This window comes from Ictalurus furcatus, chromosome 16, assembly GCF_023375685.1.
Source record: "Ictalurus furcatus strain D&B chromosome 16, Billie_1.0, whole genome shotgun sequence".
Classification (NCBI taxonomy): Eukaryota; Metazoa; Chordata; class Actinopteri; order Siluriformes; family Ictaluridae; genus Ictalurus; species Ictalurus furcatus.
The window spans coordinates 19860981-19884511 of NC_071270.1; the positions used below are offsets into that span (position 1 = coordinate 19860981).

At 38.4% G+C, this 23531-nt stretch overlaps 1 protein-coding gene across 2 annotated transcripts in view; it reads left to right on the plus strand.

Moving 5' to 3' along the window:
* Positions 1–22219, plus strand: part of plppr1 (phospholipid phosphatase related 1) — a 47892-nt gene extending 25673 nt beyond the window's left edge. The window contains exons 3-8 of one of the 2 annotated variants that reach the window (XM_053645377.1): positions 8782–8970; positions 12469–12601; positions 14171–14421; positions 16678–16854; positions 17103–17234; positions 19478–22219. In XM_053645377.1, coding sequence (XP_053501352.1) covers positions 8782–8970; positions 12469–12601; positions 14171–14421; positions 16678–16854; positions 17103–17234; positions 19478–19510 — 915 coding nt within the window. In that variant the 3' untranslated portion in view covers positions 19511–22219. Of the gene's footprint in view, positions 1–8781; positions 8971–12468; positions 12602–14170; positions 14422–16677; positions 16855–17102 lie in introns of both variants that reach the window. The other variant, XM_053645376.1, reaches the window with a different exon arrangement.
* Positions 22220–23531: the final 1312 nt, after the last annotated feature.

Sequence of the window (23531 nt, forward strand, 5' to 3'; positions counted from 1 at the left end):
GTATGTTTGGGTTTCCTCAGGGTTCTCCAATTTCCTCCCACCTCCCAACACCATGCCAGTAGGTCAGCTGGGTACTCTAAATGGCCCCCTAGGTGTGAACGTGTGTGAATATATATGTGTGTATATGTATGTATGTGTGTGTGTGTGTGTGTGTGTGTATATATATATATATATATATATATTTGTGTGTATATGTGTGTGTGTGTGTGTGTGTGCGCGCATGGTGCCCTATGAATGTCTTGTTCAATGTTTGTTCCTGCCTCATATCATGTGATGCATTGTAGTGGCTACTGAAGATGAACGATTGAGAGAGAACATTATTAGGACAAAACGTCTTGGTTTTAAGAAGGTTAGACTGTAGTGTTCCAAAAACACGTTCTTAAGACATTTTCTGTAATAATATTCGGTGGTATCCACCAATAATAGTGGTATCCACCCTCTTCCAGATATATGAGCTTACACACACCCATGATTGGCTAGTCTCACTATGATTGACAGGTGAGAGAGAACATGCTATCCCTCCCACTCAGAGGGCACAGCGAATTTTGCTCTCATGGATACCTGGCATCGTCAGGACTCTATCATTGTCGTGAACTCTGGACAAAAGGCTGAACGTTTTTGTTGCAGTACTTGGAAAGCCCTGAAGCATTAGTGGTAACATTACAACTAAGAACATTAACATTGCTGGAACGTTTACAAATCCACCTCAAAACACCAAGAAAACATGACGCGTCACCAAAACTGTAACAGGAAACGCTCTCCTAGCCTAAGTACAGATCTTAGCTGGGAACAGACAGACTGTGAATTGATTTTAATAAAAGAAGAAACTATCAGCTTTTGTATCTACTGTCTATGCAGCTTCTACAATATAGACTACATCTCTTTAGTGTTTCTGATGCCCTGTCAGTGTTGTTTATCTGAGAGCCTCGATCAAGAAGCTACAGATGTTATTGCTGTTGTCGGACAAATATACCGATATGAAAACTCTTGAATACACCCAAGGCAAGTTTACATTTGAATTTATTATGTATTAGATTTGAATATATTTACTCCTTCATCTGCTGAACTCCTTGAACAGCTGAACTCTGGACCAGGGACTCTAAAGATGTGCTGCCATGCTGGCGTTTCTAACATAATTAGCTTCTAATGCAAATAATGGTCTGATTTTGGTGATAACCAGGCGACCTCTTTTTTTAAAAAATTTTTATGGTCCCCGAGTCTTCTTGTAATCTGTTCATATCTCCGATAATTAAACTTCAAGCAGTTTGATCACAGCTTCATCCAAAATGTTCTCAGTATTTAAACGTTACCTCAGTAGGTCTGATCCTGTCTTCGCTTCAAGAACAGACTTTTTTTTTTTTTGTTCAAGGTGTGGGAAGCGTGTTTTTCATGCTCACGCTGCTGCAGCTCTCTTCATTGCTTGTTGCAGTCGAGCTGTTTGCCCCAGAACAGCTGCGCTCCAGCGCACCGAGTGAATTATTTATCTCTGAACCTGCATTCAGCCCTACATAGCCCTGAGCGGTGCTGTTTACTCTCCAGAGTCGTTGTACAGATGTGAGTGGTGTGTACGACAAGCACAGATCAAGAAATGAGGAAATGAAATCGTGTGATCGATTGATTGATTTTAAGGAGAGAGGTGCATTACGATGTCATTTTTAGATGCTTCCATTGTTGTTAATGCTAAACTAGGTTTTAACTGAGAATATCCTCTACTGAGGTTTTGTCATAAAATGATTATTTATATTTATGTTTTAAGTCATCTGTTATCTCTACTTTTTGGTGCTCTATCCTTTTATTCTTTTTCAGTTATCGTCTTTAGTCAAGTACTGACCCCTACTGGAAGAAAATGAGCTACATGGTTGCTCTGTCTGTCTCTCTCTCACTCACACACCCAAACACACACACCTCACATTACATTGGCAAGTGAGGCTCTGGATGCATAGAATTCTCTGCCATAATGCTGCCTGTGTAAAACACCATCCCTGTTTTCATTCCACACCATCTGCTGGTCATAACTCTGTATACAGCAAGATAATGAGATAGCGATGCTGTGAATAGCAGGAGCTGTGATAAACAATTATTACTGACAAATGTTTTTCAGATTAATTAATACAGTAGAGTATTAAGCAAGCTATATTTGAGTGGTTAAGTAAGAAATAAACGCAAATAAAAACGTAGTTAATGTTACCACGCTGAGGTTGATTATTTTTTATATAACAGCACATCCTGAGGTGTTTTATTCCCTTTATACCACAGCAATTAACCAACATTTTTGCATACTTCTTTTTAAATTGATTAATTAATGACAAGAGTTTCATTTACTGCACATAGAGCTGCTTTCATGAGCTCCACCGAGACTGGAAATATAAGCACATATTGTAAGGTTTGCTTTCTGGTCACATGACACAAGACCAGATTAAAAACACCCCTAGGCAACTGGCAATCATCAGCTCTCCATCTGCAGTTGTGCTTGGGGTATGCATAATACTTTGAGTGCTTAATTTCAGAGAAGTTTTAGTTTATGACCCTACATCTTCCATCTGGCATTTCATGCGTCTTACGTCTGAATTCTATCATCAGTAGATATTAATCACATGCATCTACGCTTGTGTCTCTGGTTAGTTGGATTGAAATCTGATTTCTGTATTGTGAATAATATGCAAATTGCTTCATAATGCTCGAACTATACTGTCCTGTGCTGTTCCTCATTTCCAGCTGTTTGAAACAAAAAATGTTTGCTGCATCAATAATTTTGCATTTTTATTTTGCAATTTAACTCGGGCAGTCTTAGAACGTGTCTTATGTTTAGACCCGTCACAATCATTACATCTTCGTAGAATTGCAATTAATTGGGATGATCAACATTATATGAGGTGATTGTAATTACTTATTAGATTCCATGATCATGTTTCCAGATAAAGTTTGTTGTTGGATATTTCCCATTAACTTCTAGAAATAATAATTTGTTATAACCACATCTGTAAAACATGATTTAGATGACACAGGTTTATTGCATTAATACTGAACAGTTCAATATAATTTTTTCATAGTTTTCTTGCTATACTACACAGATTACGTGTGTAAGGAATAAAACATGACTGTATGTATTGTTAAAGGATAATTAATCAATGTGGTGTGACAAGGCCTGACGAGAACCGGAGTTACTGTTGATTATTTTCCAATAAGAGTACATCCTAAACTATTACATTATATCATAGCAATTAGCCAAGAATCGAGAATTCAGCAGTGATGTGGGATTCGGTAATAGGTTTTTATGTATGTATGCATGCTGTCTTCCCTTTGCGTATTGTCTGAAAAGCAGACAAATTTAATTTGTTTACACAATGTAGTCAAAGGTTTGTGAACACCTGACCATCACACCCATATATGGGTCTTCCCCAACCTGTTGGCATAAAATTAGAAGCACACCTTTGATTAGGATGTCTTTGTGTGTTGTAGCTTTAAGATTTCCCTTTGCTCAAACTAATTTTTTATATATAAAAATATAACAATGGAGGCCAGAATAATCATATTAAGCATATAGCACATATCAGTGATGTAATCCATCTTAGTTAAGCAAAAACAATGTTAAATACTGTGAGAATCCAATACTGAGAGACAACAGGAGGTTAGACAATCACTCAAGCTACACATACAAATATTACTCGATTTCCTGCATGTTCCAGCATGACAATGTCCCTGTACACAAAGCAAGGTCCATGATTTGCCAAGGTTAGTGTGGAAAAACTTGAATGGCCAGCACAGAGCCCTGAACTAAACCCCACTGAACACCTTTGGGATTAATCGAAACACCAACTATGTGCCAAGCCGCCTCTCCAAACATCAGTGCCTGACCTCACTAATGCTCTTGTGGCTGAATGAACAAATCCCCACAGCCATGCTCCAAAATCTAGTGGCGGTTATTATAACAGCAAAAGAGGACTAAATCTGTATGTTCAACAAACGCACATGAATGTGATGGTCAGGTGTTCACAACCTCTTGGCCATATAGTGTTCCCTTCCATTTATCCATCTATCCATCCATCCATCCATCCATCTCAAATGTTGAGTAATCACATTTTTAAATCTGCATTTCTATATGGATTATACTGATTCTCAAGCACATAAAATAATGTCTCTTACTCAAAAGCCAATATACTGTTGGATATTGTAACCTGGTTCACTGTTTCTGTAGCACAGAATGTCCTCTCTGCTCTATTAGATGAGTGCTGTGCAACCCTTGGGCTTTAAAGAAGCTGCCTGCATGTTCCTATGACTAATGGACCTCTGGTTATTCACGGACGAATGGTTTGAGCATTTTAGAATGGTAACATCAAAAATGGCAAGTTTGCAGATTCCAGTTACAAAGCAGGGACTGGGGAAGTTGCCCCTGTCCTAAAGGGGTCCAATGATATAGAATTAGTGTGTTTAGACAAAAAATGTTGGTCCAAATGATAAATATATTTTTTTTCCACCCGAGAATTGGTACCGAATGTTTAGAGCTTATTCTAGGTACACACTGCCTGAATAAAAAAGGTTTCTGTTTGGATTTAAACAAGAAAACACTTAAGAGCCTTTGATTGGATCATTATTGCAGTTATGATTATGTTTCAGGTGGCAACAATTGTTTTAACCCTAACTGACACAGTATTTAGCTTCTCATTTCTTAAACAACCATGTCGGAAGACGTATACCCCGACTATGGGGTAAGGAGATTGCTGGAGACAACCAAGGAGATTGCTGAAATCCCTGGAATCGGGTTAAGAACTGTCCAACACATTATTAAAACCTGGAAGGAGAGTAGTGAGCTGTCAACTTTGAGAAAGAAATGTGGTCGGAAAATGAATGTTCAAAATCTTGAATGATTGTGATTGGAGATCTTTTAAAAACGCTTGGTGAAGTCACGTCATAAAAAATCTACATTGGAACTCACAGCTGTGTTTAGTCGTGGTAATAAAAGCATTTCAAGATGCACAATGTGATGAGAACTTAGAAGATTGGGACTAAACAGCTGTGTGGCGACAAGAAATCCACTTGTTAGTGAGGCTAATTGGAAAAAATAAGATTAGACTGTGTGGAGCAATGGAAAAACGTCATGTGGTCTGATGAGTCCAGATTTTCCCTATTGTAAAGCGATGGGTACATTGGGGTAAGAAGGGAAGCACATGAAACAATGCATTGGTCATGCATAGTGCCTACTGTAAAAGCCTCTGGAGGCAGTGTTATGATCTAGGGTTGCTTCGATTGGTCAAGTCTAGACTCTGCAACATTATGCAGCAATAAAATGAAGTCAACTGAGTGATTTGGTTTGTATTTTGAGTGTTGGTTAGCTATTTCCAGAACTAATATAAATGAACTCTTGTAGCCACCACAGCATCCCGGAGGCGGGGCTTCGAAAACATGACCATGGATGGGGGTTACAAGGAGTTACCAGATCAATACAATGTTTTGTAGTAACCACTGGAGCTCCATTTCCACCCATTGCACCTTTTAATATGGCCTTCTTTATGTTATGCATCATCCTCATTATAGCTTTCAGTCAATAACAATGCATTTTCCAAATGATTTAAAAAAAAATAATGATTTAATTGTGTTAAATTAAACCACACTGTGGTGGACTCGGATATATTGTGGTGCAGTTTTGAAGAACAGACAAACGCTCAGCGCAGCACATTTTTCCCCTCGTCCGCCAATTTGCATTGTCGACGAGGTGGGAAATCATGTCATGGCCATCACCGACACAAATGAGAGAACACTTCCTGTCAGCCTATTTCATCAGCCATGCTTCGCTGGACACATTGCTGAGGATGAAAGCGCTAAAAGTGATCAGCACATTTTAGTTTCTGTGTAGGAATCCAGCACTGTTTGAAATAATGTGTGAAACTCACTGGATCCACTCACTACCCTGCACAGTTTAAGGCAAAGTGAGCTCCTCCTTTTTTGGCTGGTGATTTACAAATTGGTTTGACTGCCATTGGTTTAGATGACTTGATACGTTCAGTTAAAGTCCAGTATTTATACTTGATCATTTCATGCAGTTTGAGTATCAGGATTATTTTCAGATAAGGATTATCCATATAAAATGGAAATGTAAAAGCACCAAAGATACTTTTGGGGTAAATTTAAATCTGATCACTCAGTATACTTCAGGAGGTCTGAGACTCATTTTAGCCACGTCATACTGTATGATAGCTGCTTGAACAGTTATTATGCCGTGAATTTGTCATGCCATGGTTGAACTGTTTTTTTTTTATGCCTCCATAGGTAGTGTTTTCTGGTTGTCTGTCTGGGTGTGCTTTCCGAGTTTCTAGTTGTGCAATATCTCAAGACCGATTGGTCGCACACACATCCATACACATACACATGGAGCCTATCCCATGGAGGCAGGGGACACCCTGTATGCGGTGCCAACCCGTTGCAGGGCACAATTGCACACGTTCACAAACTATGGACAATTTGGAAATGCCAATCAGCCTACAACATATGTCTTTGGACTGGGGGAGGAAACCAGAGTACCCGGAGGAAACCCCCTGAAGCACAGGGAGAACATGCAAACTCCATGCACACACAGGGCAGAGGTGGGATTCGAACCCACAACCCTGGAGGTGCGAGGTAAGGGCGCTTACCACTAAGCAATCATGCCCCCGAAAAGAAAAGGAAAAAAATAATATAAAAGATAGATGGCAGAAAAAGTATGGACTATATGTGGAATAAGTTCACATATGTGTAGTTGTATGTACAATACAATGCTGTGCAACATCAGGCTGAGGTAGTTGCAGTAAACTAGCGAACATATTTAAATAAATATGTAAAAATAAGGTATAATACGTGGATATTAACAGGAACGTAGAGGGTGTGGGTGTTGTGCAAACAAGTCCATGGTCTAGTCCTTGGGGTTATCCTGGTTCCGGGCCTGAATGGCCTGTGGAGAAGAAGCTCTTTGTCAAGCACGGCTTGCTGTAGATAGAATGCGGGTCTAGCTACAGGTCTGAATTGATCCAAACAAGGTAAATTGAGTTGGTCACACCAGACGACTAGATGATGTGATGGTGGAGGCATTCTTGTTGACACTGTTAGAATTGAGTTTTACTTGCTTGTTTTTAGCAGGAGGGTTGTTTTTTTAAAAAAAAAAGAAAAAAAAAAAGGCAGGTATAACTGACAGTAGATATGCAGCATTACATTCAGGGATTACTGAACTGGGATTATATAAAGAAAAGTGACGATGAGGTGCTTCCCCCCCCACTGAAAGAAAAAGTGTGCCGATGGACAGATGAATTCAGTTATCTAACTAGGCTCATTGATTTATGTCTAGATTGTTGCTTGGGCAGTTTGCACTAATGTTGCAGTGCTCAGCTGCCAGTGATGAAATATTACTTGTCCATTGAGACACAAGTAGTGAGCAGTAGGGCTGGGTGATATCAATATATCATGATAAATGATTACATGATACACTTTTCTGAGATATCATTGGTATGGTGATGCATTTTATTTATTTCTTTTACATTGTTAACAATTAAAAATTAAATAGTACTGAATGGATGCCATTGATTTGACATAAAAAACAAACAAACACCTAAGCGTAATCTTTGTCTTTGTAGGCATTAAAAAAAAAGCATTGTGAACCTCGGTAGTAAAATAAACAAAAAAAAAGAACATGAAACTGTTTTGCAGACAGTTTGTTAGCTAAATGATCTCGTGATGCACATCGGGTATCGTAGAAATGTCCTCAAGCATCATGATATGCTATTTTTGTCATATCGCCCAGCCCTAGTGAGCAGAATACGGTGGAAAGTTTTCAAACTGTGTTTCCTCCACTATTGAGCAGAAGTACAAAGGCAACCTATGAATTTGCTTCACGACTGGCACTTATAGCAGTAGAATTGTATTACTTACTTACTTTGTGTTAACTAAATTTCATAGTGCGTCAAGTTTAAACATAGCTACTGTACATACCGAATTAACTTTTGTTATTTGTGAAAGTCAGTAAGGAGTTTTCTGGTTGTTGAAAATCCTCATCAAATATGAAAGCCCTGACACAAAATCTGTGTCCCCCAGTCTAGTCTACTACAAGACTTCAAGGCTAGTTTAATAATTGGTAGCTTTTATTTCTAATGACGTCATTAAAACACTGTTTGGAAGAGTGTGATATAAATTACACGGTGATCCATTTGAACAACGCATTAAACACCAGATGCCATTAGGAAAGCATCACAACACAGGCGTTAATTACTCCAGTCACACAGCTGATGTTCTGGACACGGAGGAAGCCAAGTGCTGTGCTAAAAAATGCATTGGAACAGAAATGGAACTTGATGAGGCTTGATCTGTGTCCAGAAAATTCACCTGAGAGTAAAATTGATTCATTACTACACTACACTCCACTATGCTTATGCTCTAGTGGAAAGGAACACATGAATCTATTTAATGTGACCTGTATTTTAGCCAAAACAAGGTGTGTACCTGCCCTTATTTAGAAATACAGTGTCATTATTGTGTAACTGCAGCACCCCTGGACAAAAATGACCTTGTTTTACCATGCTTTATGCTTTGGGCCTTTTTTTTATACAGTGACCTCCTTTAGCAGCCTGCAGACAAAGCTTTTATGTAACGCCTTAAAAAATTTTTTTAAAGCAAAGAAGGGGAAGGGAAGGGGAATATAAAACAAAAAAGGAGTGCTGCAGTAATTGACAAGTCTGATGGATTACTGCAGGTGAAATCCAGCTGATTTAATATGATGATCTGAAGGTAATGGACATGTCTGGCGCTGTGTTTTCTCTCCAGCTGGTCATCATGGCAGGCACGGTGATGTTGGCTTACTACTTTGAGTGCACCGATATATTTGGCATCCACATCCAGGGCTTCTTCTGCAATGACACCGAACTCATGAAGCCCTACCCTGGAGGCGAGGAGAACAGCTTCATCCCTCCGCTCATCCTCTACTGTGTGGTGGCTGCAGCTCCCACCGCCGTCGTGAGTAAAATCCTTCTGTTTAGATTTTTATTCAACATGCATTAAATTACATGGGGAGTCGAGTCTGAAACGTGTAAGGCTTTCTGGAAAGGTTTCACATATGTGCTACAGGATTTCATCACAAGAGGGCGCTCAGTGATCAGTATTTGCAGATGTAAGCATGCCGGAACAGCATGCAGCTCACACCGAAGGCCAGAATCCTGATCCATATGGTAATGCTGGCTATTAGCCAAAATTGCAAGGACATGTTGCACTTTTCCTTTTGATTTTTAATCTTTGTAGCTCAAGGTGAATCTCATTAACGTGAAATTACATCCGTTGGTTAATCACTGGACAGTCAAAATCAGTTTTAATAAATCACATTAAGCATATTACTGACTAATTGATTTAGGAGGCTATAAATAAAATGGATTGATACATTTTTGTATTGGATTATTTTAAGGTATTGTAATCGATTCATACATTGTAAATGATTAGATCCTGGTCTTTATAACTTTTTGACTATAGCTGTAACTACGGCCGATGTATCTGTGTATATACTACAGCACCGTTGAATTCTCAAATTTGATTGGTCAGATGTTCATTCATTTTCTATAACAGTGGTTAATACATATAGTGGCAACTAATTCACAAGGACAAGCACTCAGATAATCTAAGCCTAAAAAAAAAAAAGTATAAAGAAAAGATATATAATTGTTGACATGGTGATGCTTTCTATAAGGAACTGTTTATTTAACATTTATGGAAGGAGTGTCCAGTGTCAGTGCTTTGTAACCGTCAGTAAGACTTTTCCACCACAGGAAAGTCTTTAGAGCACTGGTCACCAGCTCTCTTCCTCGAGATCTACCTTCCTGCAGGTTTCATCTCCAAGCAAAATCTAACACACCTGTTTCTTAAGGCAATGATTAGATGGTCAGGTGGGTACTATTAAGGTTCGAGCTAAAGTCTTCAGGAAGGTAGAGCTCCAGGAACAGAGTTGGTGACCACTGCTTCAGACAACTTTCCAGTTTCTCTGTAACATAAAAAAAAGAGACAGGGTGTTTTAATGAAGGAACAACTGTTTATAGCTGTTACAACATGAAATGTAAAAATAAGTAGATAAAAAGTATGATTTCATTCTTTAATAAATCAAATAATTGTACTCATTAGCAGATTGTTGGAGAATGAGAGTAACAAAACATTTACACCACCTCATTGATTATTTTTCTATAACAACATGCCCTGTTGTGTTTACTTACCTAACTAATACCCATATCTTGTCCTTGTCACCTCTTGTCAGCATAAAAGCCTGGCTAAAGGGGTGTACTGTGTGCCCCATTAAGCTTATAGCTGATGAAACAAGCTTTCATTAGGAGCACAGTGTGCAGCCCTCAGGAATGAAAAATGCATTAAAGCCAAACTGACCCGCAGAGCCCGCAGGTGTTTCCTACACAAGCTTGGACTTTCTTGCTGCTCCATTCCTCTTGGCATAAATTCACGTAAGAAGTGGCCACTTACAGCATGATGACTGTAAGATCTTTTCCTTTTTATCAGCCAACATAACTTTCAGATAAACTGCTGTTCATTTCCAGAGAGAGGCTTGTCATGTGGTGAACAATTCCGAGAATACAGTCATGAAATATTTGGTTTGTGGAAATCCGATATATGAGGAAATGCTGGGGCTAGTATTTCATAAGTGTAAGTAGTGCCAAAAGTGTAAGAAAAAAAAAAAAAACAGACCTTTAGTTTCAGTTAGTGAACATAGACAGATACAAAAAAAATTCTTTTAATATTTTTAAATTAGTATTCTTTATTGTTTATTATCTAGTTAAATTTATTCTTTAATGTATTTGTTTTATTTTTGTAGTGGAAAAGTCCTCGTGTGAAACAGGTTAAAGTTTCCAGTGTAAATTTTTAACCAAAAACAAATCTTTCATTGTTGGACATTTTCAGTCAAGACATTTTGGTGGCCAATATCCTAGTATGACTTTAGTTTTTGTTTAAAAAAGAAAGAAATAATAATAATAATAATAATAATAATAATAATAAGCTATAACAGAATATAATAAATTCTGATGATGTTAGAGGAAATGGCAGTGCACGCTAACTGTACAGAACACGTCAAGTCAAGTGGGTTTTTATTGTCATTCCTCTATATAGCTTGTATACACTGGAACGAAATGACGTTTCTTCAGGACCATAGTGCATACTACATAAAGTGCAAATACACAACAGTGTGAGATGAGTTCAATACAATAAATACACAGAACAGAACAATAAATACACAGGAAAATAGATCCACAGAACATGCTCTGCAAATTGTAAACATGGACTAAGTTATCGTGTAATGTAGCAGCACAGGTATAGCAGCAATACTGGAAGCAAAAACGAGTTCCAGAGTAAAGTGACTGATCCAGCTGTGTAAAGTGCAGTAGTACAACAGAATAAGCTAGATGGCGTAATATTGTTGAGAAGCTGTCATGCCTCCACTTCTAAAATAAATAATATATGATTCATTTTGTTTTATTGTTGCTACTGTTGTATTATCTTCCCTCCAATCTCCGTTTGCCATTTACACAAGTAATGTTTCCAGAAACCTGCTTACTCAAAACTCACCTAAATGAAATGGGAATGAAAGTGTAAGGACAGACTTTTGAATAAAAATCTAAAATATGCAACTATATTCTGACAAATTTCAAATGTTCAATTTAGGATTAGACAGATCTGAGAGACCTTAGGGTAATTCTGTTTACTTTTCTGAGGCTTGTGTCCATATGCAGTCAAACCCACAAATTCATTCCTCTGAAAAAGTAGTCTAATCATTGAAAGGACACATTCTGCAGGTTTAAAGCTTATTTGGCAGAAAAAAAAATCATTCGAGTGTTGTTTTAAAAAAAACTATTTGCTGACTGTGTTAATTTTCTATAACAGCAGCTCTGAAGGTAGTTCCATCTGCAATGTAAAACACAAGTTTATATTAATGCTGTCATTTTATTGTTATTGTTTCTATAGTAACATCCTCGGATGAATGTGTATCTCACAAAAGTGAGTACACCCCTCACATTTTTGTAAATATTTGATTATATCTTTTCATGTGACAACACTGAAGAAATGACACTTTGCTACAATGTAAAGTAGTGAGTGTACAGCTTGTGTAACAGTGTAAATTTGCTGTCCCCTCAAAATAACTCAACACACAGCCATTAATGTCTAAACCGCTGGCAACAAAAGTGAGTACACCCCTAAGTGAAAATGTCCAAATTGGGCCCAGTTAGCCATTTTCCCTCCCCGGTGTTATGTGACTTGTTAGTGTTACAAGGTCTCAGGTGTGAATGGGGAGCTGAAGGTGAGTTGAATCTTGTCTGTGGGACTTTCCAATGCTCTATAGATAAGGTACTTAGAGATGAGGATGAACACTCTTTCAGTATTCAATATAAGCACATATATATTTAAATACTTAAAAAAAAAAAAAAAAAATTTTTACTGATTACCCATGTTGTTATTCTTACTGGTGTGCAGATCTTCATTGGTGAGATCTCCATGTACATGATGAAATCCACAAGAGAGGCTCTCATTGCACAGGAGAAGATGATTGTTACTGGAGAATGCTGCTACCTGAATCCACTCATTCGCAGGATCATCAGGTTTATCGGTGAGCCTCTTCTTTTGTGGAAGTGTTTGATGAGCTCCTATTGAAAAAGCGCCCTGAGGCAGAGAAGCACTGGTCAGCCTGATGACAGGAAGACATGACCTTTCTGGTTGCTCTGGTTTATAATCCTGAGTAGGAGAGTGTGTTTCTGACAGTTCACAGAACAAGTGGATGTTACACTGGCGCCATTTACAAAACATCGCTCTGATTCCCAACATCCAGTTTTGAAAATATCAATATTAATAAGAACTTAATGGCCCCCCATAATACACCAATCAGTCATAACATTAAACTCACCCGCCTAATATTGTGTAGGTCCATCTTGTGCCGCCAAAACAGCTCTTAGCTGTCGAGACATGGACTCCACCAAGATGTTAGCAGCAGATCCTTTAAGTCCTGTAAATTTTCTTTCTATCGTAGTCAGCATGAACTTTTTCAGCAATTTGTGCTACAGTACAGTAGCTCTTCTGTTGGATCGGACCAGATAGGCTAGCCTTCACTCCCCATACGCATCAGTAAGGCATGACCCTGTCGCTGCTTCACCGGTTGTCCTTCCTTGGACCGCTTTCGGTAGGCACTAACCACTGGATACCTGGATACCCCACAAGACCTGCCATTTTAGAGATGTTCTGAACCAGTGGTTTAGCCATCACAATTTGGCCCTTGTCAAAGTCGGTCAGATCCTTACGCTTACCTGTTTTTCTGCTTTCAACACATCAACTGTTCAGTTTCTGCCTAATATATCCCACCCTATGACAGGTGGCACTAAAATGGGCTAATCAATGATATTCACTTCACCTGTTTTTTATTGTTATGGCTGATTGGTGTAATCCTGCTAAGATATTCTGGCATGTCTATTTTTCTCCTACTTGAGGAATATTGATTGGGCGTTTTTGATGTGGCTTCACCTCTTAAAAAATCCATCTCAGGTCTGGCTGAGAGAGCTTAGTCCTACAATATTACTTGACCATGATGCATATTTCAGAAGAGACTCTGGTAATCATGTCCACTGAGGCCTGGTATTGCAATGATGTGGACCATTGTATTCAATTCTTTTCGCCCTGTGCGCATAGATACGGGGAATGTGTGAGCGTTTCGTTCTCCCCCTCCACATATCTCTTTTTCTCCGGTGGTCGTAGTCATCAGTCGTCTATCTTCTAGCACGTTGGGAGCCTGTAGACAGAGAGAAACTCCACCAATTATATCACATCTACCGTTTCATGCTGGAGTGAAGTCATATAATGTCATGTATCACAAGGTCAAAAAATAATTTGAATGGTAGAGAAACAACTCTTTGAACAAATTTGAAATTTTTGTTGACAGTCCTGCTTACATTGGTTGCTTGTATAAATTTGGTCAGTGGGACAATGGCAACTGATTGGAAACTGTAAAATCCAAAATCTAGTTACAATGGAAACTAGAAAATCCAGGGAGGGTTTGGGAAAAAAAAAAAAAAAAATGGTAGATCTGCATATGTGCTTCCAAGAATCTCTAATCTGTTTGGCTGTGTTGCTCAAGTCCTGATTGATAGCAGCAAGACTAAATGAATGTGCTGGCATTTTCCCACCACAGGCGTGTTCGCGTTTGGCCTGTTTGCGACAGACATCTTTGTGAACGCTGGGCAGGTGGTGACGGGCAGCCTGGCACCGTATTTCCTCACCGTCTGTCAGCCCAATTACACAGGCACAGAGTGCCGCCTCAACCACCAGTTCATCTCCAATGGCAACATCTGCACAGGGAACCGGGTGGTGGTGGAGCGAGCCAGGAGATCCTTCCCGTCCAAAGACGCCTCACTTAGCGTCTACTCGGCCGTCTATGTCACTGTAAGAATCTCACGTTTCCTCCTTTTAGCGTGTGGCTCATTAGTCATACTTTATTTATAGCACAGTGCTATTGAATTCTGAAATCTGATTCATCAGAAGGTGTTGATTAATTTTCTCTAACAGCAGCAATGACAGTAGTTTCCACTGCTATAGTAACAACTTATCATGATGAATGAACTGGTTTAAAAAGTGTCGTTATTTAACATGTTGGTTTGGTTGCATTTTTGGAAGGAGACATTTATCTAACATTCATGGTAGGATTCTACACTGGCAGCGCTTTTTAATGGTCAGGACGTTTGCTGCATTTGACTTGGCACAGAAGTGGGAAGTCGGAGTTCCTTCCCTGTTTACAGAGTGACATCAAATCAGCATGGCTGCGCACATCACTAGAAATAAATAAACTGAAACTTCTTACCTTTAAATGTGTTATACTAGGATTAATTAATCAACATGCAGACATTGTTAAATCTAAAACACTGACTGTACAGTTCGCTGTTTGAGAGAAAAAATATACCTCACTCATCTGAGATAGCTGTCAAGCTGGTTGATAACTAAATACATACATGAGGGCGTCTGTATTCCCAATCCATCTATCTAACGTGCCACGGTCAAACAAGACGTCATTCCGAACTGCAAATTACCACTTAGGATTTAATCCAGCATTATATTTGATATAATCTTGCTCATCTGACAATTCCATATCTCCGAAGTGATATTTGAACCTTTCCTTGCTAGAAGCTCAATCCTCTGTGAAGTGTTGCCTGTTTATCTTGGCAGTTTTTGTTTGTTTGTTTTTTGTTTTTTTGTTTTTTTCCCTGCAAGCATCAGTGCTGTCCCATACGGAAATGTGATATATAGACATATATGAATTTCCAATACATGCAGTATATTTGCATATAAGAATTTCACTTATACACAGTATATACGATATTTACATATGTACCAAATATAGAAACATATTTGAAATGGGTCCTTTTCAAATATGGAACATGTAGGTAGTTTTATTTATTTTTATATATAAAACATATATTGTTAATGCATATATGCCAACATATGGCAGGAGGAAAGAGGTGCTTATATGGATGGCATAAACAGTAAATGATTGATGTATGTTTTATTCATATATATATATATATATATATATATATATATATATATATATATATATATATATATATATATAGATGGATGGATGGCTATTATATATAATGTAGTTTGTTTATATACAAAAGACATTATTTATTTTGCAGTTATTTATTGGAAACATGCAATTAATTCAATACGACTCAAAAATATTAGTTACTGGATCAAAAAGTAGGCAACAAACAGTTGTCTTCAACCGGCACATTAGATACTGGATCAAAGAACAAAAGCAATCAATTTTTAATCAATAGTATTGACTAAAACTATTGAGTTTACTATTGTTTGGCAATTCATTGCTATGCCAAGTTGACCATGGGTGGTTACAGGGAATCGTTTAATAACGGCATCTATAAAGAGAAAAGAGAGGCACACTGAGCTTATTGTGCGTGCACATAAATTAACCAATACAGAGGTGTTTGCAGTTAATGTTCTTTATGCAGTAACTACTTTGTCTTTTGTGTTGTCTTACTTTCAGAAATTTCATAAAAACCTTTATTACAGTAAGACTGTTTAAACATCTAACAGCATGTTTTTATCAAAGCTTGAATATCAAGACATGATGATAATTGCTTCTTTAGCCCAACCTGCAGAGAGCTTCAAGGCCCTGTTTACACATGGCATTAAGATGCTTCCTGGGTCATCTGTAATTGCACAGCACCAAGTACAGGTATAAACAGGGTCCAGTGCATCTTGAAGATCACACAAACCACATCCATAGGTGGTCTAGGATGCATGACAACATCGCATTTGTAGTGTACCACCTCCAAGATCATCCAGGAAGTCCCAAAAGAACCAAGGACAACATCAAAGGACCTGTAACATGTATGAAAACCTTTCTCGGATATACGGACATATATGTTCATAGATCAGATTTCTGTATGGGGTGGAAATCCATAGCAATCTTAATTTACAATTCATAGAAGAAATGACTCTGCAAGACCTGGATTAAAATGCTGTGCTGTGAATCTCCATCTGGAAATACAAATTTGTTTTATTTGCTCTCACATAATTGAACATAATCTCTCCAGGCTGTATGCATTTACATAGCGAGAGAATCCTCCATGGTGCATGTGTCTTCGTGTCTGTGTTTCTGTACGTGAATGTGTGTTTCAGATGTACATCACGAGCACGATCAGGACGAAGAGCAGTCGTCTGGCAAAGCCTGTGCTGTGTTTAGGGACGCTGTGTGCTGCGTTCCTCACCGGACTGAAGCGGGTGTCCGAATACCGCAATCACTGCTCGGATGTGGTTGCTGGCTTCATCCTGGGAGCCTCCATCGCTCTGTTTTTGGTCAGTCTGATGGTGCACACTTAATTCATGACTAGCCTTTTCACAATTCTGCATAGTTGGCTGATGATTTATGTAATACAAACAGTCCTGATGAGCTTTTGATGTGTTTTATGTATCCGCTTATACTATAATGATGCGCGTGACATGACGGAGAATAGTCATTTATCATTGTTGTTGAAAACAAATGTCCCAAATAGCTAAATATGAATAAGGCATCACGTTCAAACAATCAATGTTTTGCATTGCAGGGACTGTGTGTGGTAAATAACTTTAAAGGTGTTCACTCGACTCCTACCAAACGGAAGACGGAGGAATATCGTGGCCTCCCGCTCATGACGTTCCCCCGTGTGGAGAGCCCACTGGAGACCCTCAGTGCACAGGTAGAACCTTCACCGCCATCATCACCATCTTCATACGAATAGAGGTGTAATTGACGTTTGTAACAATACAAACATTTGTCTTAGCTATTGCTGCATGGGTGAACCTTGCGTTGATTCCTCCACATTCATCTTCTATGCATGATTCATGATGGATACGCCGGCTCAGAATGAAGCAGGGAGCGTGGCGGAGGCATTTTTTGACATGCTCATTACGAGGTTATATTTCACATGTCACGTTATGAAGGATTCATATGCAATAAATGGCTCTAGGTTACAAGATTCATCTGGCTAAATTCATGCCAGAGTGAAAGTAAATCGATATTTGGCTCTATGTCAAAATATATTATGTAAAATGTATTTTATTTCACGTGACACTTATTCTACCTGTTAAACAGCACTCCAGGCTGCTATTTGTTATGGTCTAGTTTAGGTTTCTTTTTTTTTTTTTTTGCAGGAAGTGTTATGGGTCAGTGCTGTATTTTTTCCTGAGCTGACAGTGCTGCTATCAATCCCTGTCAGACTCGGTTAATATATTGCTGTATACACACTTAAGAAGACAAAGAGCGACATTTAATTTGAACATTATGTAATTCACTTGTGTTTTTACTCAAGTAGATTTCGTTTGTTCACTGTTATGGGATTTTATAGGATTCTTGGCACGAAGCTACCCTTAACTCCTGGGATAGCACATCCATCGTCCATCCATCAATCCATTCATCAAATTCCCATTCCACTTATCCTACATAGGGTCACAGGGAGCCTGGAGCCCACCTCAGGGAACTCTGGACACAAGGCGGGGGGCACCCTGGAAGGGGTGTCGTCCCATCACAGCACACAATCGTATATGCATTCACTGACGATTTGGAAATGCCAATCAGCCTACAACACATGTGTTTGGACTGGGAGAGGAAACTGGAGTACCCGGAGGAAACCCCTAAAGTACGAGCGAAACATGCAAACTATGGGCACACAGGGCAGAGGCTGGATTAGAACCCCCAACCCCAGGAGGTGCGAGGCAAACGTGCTAACCACTACGTCACCATGTCCACCACGTCTATCATAAAAACATTAATATTACAATGGGCGTATTATGAGTAGGGTATTGCAAAATGCACAACAAATAATGTTGTGCTGCTTAAGTCTCAGCATCTGCTGTAGGTGGGATGAGTGATGTCAATATATAATATTTGTATTGTGATAAATATGTAAGAAATTAGACATTTCGGGACATGCCACAATACTGTAAAGTGCTTGATTCTGATTTGTTAGATGGTGTTGATTAATTTTCTATAACAGCAGCTCAGAAAGTAGCTATGGCTGTAAAACTGTAGCTATTGTTTTTTTTTTTTTTTTAATAGTGGTTTACTCAGCGATTTGTATGGTGGATTCTTCATTAAATTAACAGAAAACTTCACCATTTCAACAACTACAGATGTTTTTAATGCGTTTATGTGGCGTGTCAGCCATACAAATCTGTGAAGATGTTACTACTATGGAAACAATAATATATTAGAATGAGGACATTAACATCAACCTTACAGCCAGAGCTACTGTCCGAGGTGTTGTTATAGAAAATTAGTCAATACCTTCTGACCAATCAGAATCAAGAGTTCAGTGGCGTTGGGGTTTAAATCACAATATATGATATTAGTCATGTTGCTGTAAAGCACAGCTACCCCAGTGTGTATCTGCTAAATTGCTAAACTACAGCAGTTTACAACACTGATGGGGCCATTTTTATGATCTACAACCAGGAAATATAATCCTTCTTCTCTGAATTGATGCGGTAGAGGAAATCCAAGCAGATAGCTGTGCTGAGAGTGAGCGAGCAAAACAGCCACGCTGTTCTGACACAAAGTGAGATTTCTTCGCACTTTTGTCAAATGCTGAAGGACACAAGCTCATCATCCTTGCGCACTTTGGGACCAGCCGTTACGGGAAATGCCCAGTGAAATGAAATTGGACATGTGCGGTAAGCACTGTGTGGGACGGTCCACCATGCTGTCAGTGGCTCTTATCAGGACAAGCAAGATGGATGAAATGTGTGATTCAAGAAGAAATGGGGATGCAGACGACGACATATCACTTTCTCTTCTCATTACATATTCCTTTTCTTCTGATTGATGTTTTATCAAGGATAGAAGGAGAATGTAAGAGACATTTAGTCGAATGTTCTACACCAAATGAAACTTTGTCCTTGATGTGACTCACTCTATCATTTTTCTTTTCCTTTTTTCTTTCAGAACCATTCAGCGTCCATGACTGAAGTGACTTGACTACGGGGCCGACACAGAGTCACCTTCACTTCACCTCAACACTTCTAGGCACAAGATGTTTTGTACTGTCGCATACTGTAAAAAAAAAAAAAAAATACTAATAATAATAAAAAAATCAAAGAAAATAGTATTATGTTGGACCAAGTTAGAGGCAAATGTTTTGTACATTTTGTAAAACACAGTGCTGTAGCTTATCCTTATGTCCTATGTTATTTCTGACTCAACATCAGGAGTACACCTTCCTCGTCATGTTCTACATCACAAAGTCAAATCGAGTCTATATATGATGTTACTCAACTATCAATGTTATGTGGTATTTGTACAAAGAATTATTTTATGCTTATTTTTTTTCCATGTCGATTTTTTGACAAAGATCATCTTTTTTGTATTATTTTTATCTGTATAAAGCATTTTTGATCAACATTGCCTGCTGTTTCTCCAGGAATGTTTTTGGTATTCTTATTTTTTTGATGTAATATAAAGATACACGATGAGTTGTGAAAAAGCAGTTTTTTTTCCCCCCCCAGTGGCATCTTTAAAATGTCATTACCACTGCATGAAAGTACACAGACATTTGATGACATGTTTCATTCTTGTGTATTGCTTTCCTTTTAAGGTTTCCTTTGAAATGCCAAATATATTTTTTGATTTGTCTGTCAAATAAATAGTCTGTAGTTGAAATCTTGGACTACTTGATTTTTGAAGAACACAGTAGATATCGGTGCATAAATTGGTGTGATATTAGTGTTGGACCTCTTGGATTTAATTTTTATTGCCTTTCGTTAGGTAAATGTTTGCCCTCAATATGACAAAATTGTCCGAGTTACAAATTGCAATAACAACTCTAATCTGATGGATCTGATAGGGAAAAAAAAACCCAAAATATACTGCGTCACAAGATTTTGTACTTGAGTATACTGTATAACATTCCTCTTTCCTGAGATGAGAGCATGGTTTTCTTTCACAAGAAGAGATGAGTAATTCTACTGAAGGATATTTGAATAAGTTACAGTAATGATTAGGGCTGTACAGTGCTGTGGAAAAAGTATTTGCTTGATTTCTTCTGTTTTTGTGTGTATCTCCTACTAATTTGTTTAAGAAATTAAAATCTAAGATAAAACAAAGGCAACCTGAGTAAACACAAAATACAGTTTTTAGATGATAATGTAATTTATTGAAGCGAAACGTTATCCAATACCAACTGGGCCTGTGTGAAAATGTATTTGCCCCCATAGTTACTAATTCCCACATCTATGAAACTGCATTCATAATGGGGTTCAGCTGGACTAGCTACAACCTGATTACTGCAAACCCTGTTCAATCAAATCAACACTTAAATAGAACTTTTTCAACAGCATGAAGTTGTGTGAAAGGTCTTACCCAGTAACACACTATGCCACAATTGAAAGAAATTCAAGAAATGATGAGGAAGAAGGTGATTGAAATACATCAGTCTGGGAAGGGTTATAAAGCTGTTTCAAAGGCTCTGGGACTCCAAAGAACCACAGTGAGAGCCATTATCTCCAAATGGAAAAACTCGTCACAGTAGTGAAACTTCCCAGAAGTGGCCGACCTTCCAAAATTCCTCCAAGAGAACAGCGACGATTCATCCAGGAAGTCACAAAACAGCCAAGGACAACATCAAAGGACCTACAGGCCTCTCTTGCATCAATAAAGGTCACTGTTCATGACTCCACTATTAGAAAGACACTGGGCAAAAATGGCATCCATGGAAGAGTGGCAAGGCGAAAACCACTGCTAACCCAGAAGAACATTAAGGCTCGTCTGAATTTTGAGAAAACACACCTTAATGATCCTCAGTCATTTTGGAAGAATGTTCTGTGGACTGATGAGTCGATGGTGGAACTGTTTGGAAGACGTTACATCTGACGGCAAACTTTTTTTTTCAGGTGGCTGAGTTCCTTAATTCTAGTAATTCTCCGACTGTGAGGTAACAAACGATCTAATTTCGGGTAGAAAGTAGATACAGACAGCTACATCGAGTATGGACCTGCCGCAAGTACACCTGCTTTCAGCCAAGACTGGCTCACATAGGAAAAACCGTCTGTCAGCTAGAAATGGTGTGAACAGTTGGCAGGGCTCTGTCCAATTATCTTTTTGCAGATGCCAGCATTGAGCTGACAGTGGTGCATTTCTACCGTAATCGGCCCAAATGTGCTTGCTAACTGGGCTGGAGCTGTGAGGCAAGTGTGCTAAACACTTAGACTTATACACCATTTATAATAGACAGCTATTAAAAATTTATTCATATTTTAAAACTGACAGACTAGCAAGGTGATTTGCCCGCGACACTCATACTTCAAATACACCTTCTCTACGTCATCATCATCATTTGTGTAACAGTAGGCCCAAAACGAAGTTGCTCACATACTGATCGGAGGCTAATTGTATTGTATCATATCATATCATACATTAGAAGATTCAGTGGTATTGTGAAACATCAGTTGGTTGCCTTAAGAATCTAAATGGTATCGTATCGTATGGAAGCCTGTAATCAGTGTGGACTAATAATCAGCATGGCCTGTAAGTGTATTAACACTCAGTGTCAGTTGTGTAAACAAGCTAGCTGTTGTTGCTTTACCAAACACTTGCACAGTTAATAAATGCAAAGGTACCCATTAACAAATTTTAGGTTTGCTTTTAGAAACAGCTGCCACCACTGTGTGACTAATTGCTTACTGCTAACTGTGGAAGCGTGGATAATGACATAATCCAACCCTTACATTACAACATTTAACCACTCCAGTACTTCCTTCCACATTGTAGAATTAGACAATGAAAGCCAAATAAATATACTACATAATAATAATTTAAAAAAAAATCTTTTATGCCTAATCCATCACAACTTTACATTTAGATGAGACTTTTTTTCCCTTAAGAAATATTGCATTATTTTGTGTTAACGTTGATATATGGTTTTCCCAGTTATGTAGAGATCCAATAGGATATGTGTAATTTCATCATGTGATTTAGAAGTTAGTAATGGCTGGTCTAATTGCATCACTTTGCTTATTTGCTTAAGTTATTTGGTTCAGTGCAGAAGCCTACTTAGCAAACATATCAGAATGCCTTTTTGATTATAAACATAAAAGTGGAGCCTGAAAGCGAAGAGAGAGAAAAGAGAAGGAATTGTACAGGGCCAAGATTCCACTATTAGATATAGTTTTAATATTCGATCCTTCTGGCACCTTGTCTCCTTCCCCAACAACAATCTCTGGTAAGTGGCAAACTATCATTAATGGGTCAGCAAAGGTTAATGGTTCAGAATGTTTAAATAGTTAGCATGCTAATGAAACTTGGTTGCTAGACAGATTAATTTAAACTAAAATTAACTGATGGTAGTTGCATTTATATGCTTTATAAGTACCATAACACCACTGTGTTCCAGTGTGTGCCAAAATATTGCAGTGGGTTAACATTATTTCTGTCTGTTTGAATGACTAGCAATGCTAGTTTTCTGCTTGGCTATGATAGTGTTGGATCAGGTGTAGACAGTACCACCGGCCATAACAAGGCTATTAGGTTACTCACTGTTTACGAGATGTTCAAGTGTGGGAGTATATACATACAAATACGTTATTTGGAAAGGCAATGTAAGTATGGCCCAAATGTAATGATTCCATATGGGTGCCACATAGTGGAAAAGTCATGCCCTGAATATAACCAGTAGAAACTGAGCAAAGCATTGTGGGATGAACACAGGTATCAGTGACTCACTAGACTCTATAGACTTTATGCACTCTCTCTCTTTCTCTCTCTCTCTCTCTCTGTTTTTTTTTATTTTTTATTTTTATTTTTTTTTACTGCAAACACTACATGCTGACAGATGGCCCAGCAATAAAGAATAAAGACAAACATTTTTACGCAGTTAGACAATATTTAAACCTCCAGTGTGTTTACTCTGAGTCTTATGACTCAAAGCTCAGTGTAGACCAAAGGCTTTACCTCTGATTTCAGTTCTTATTATACTGTTGACTGCACTCTTTCGCAAAGTGACACT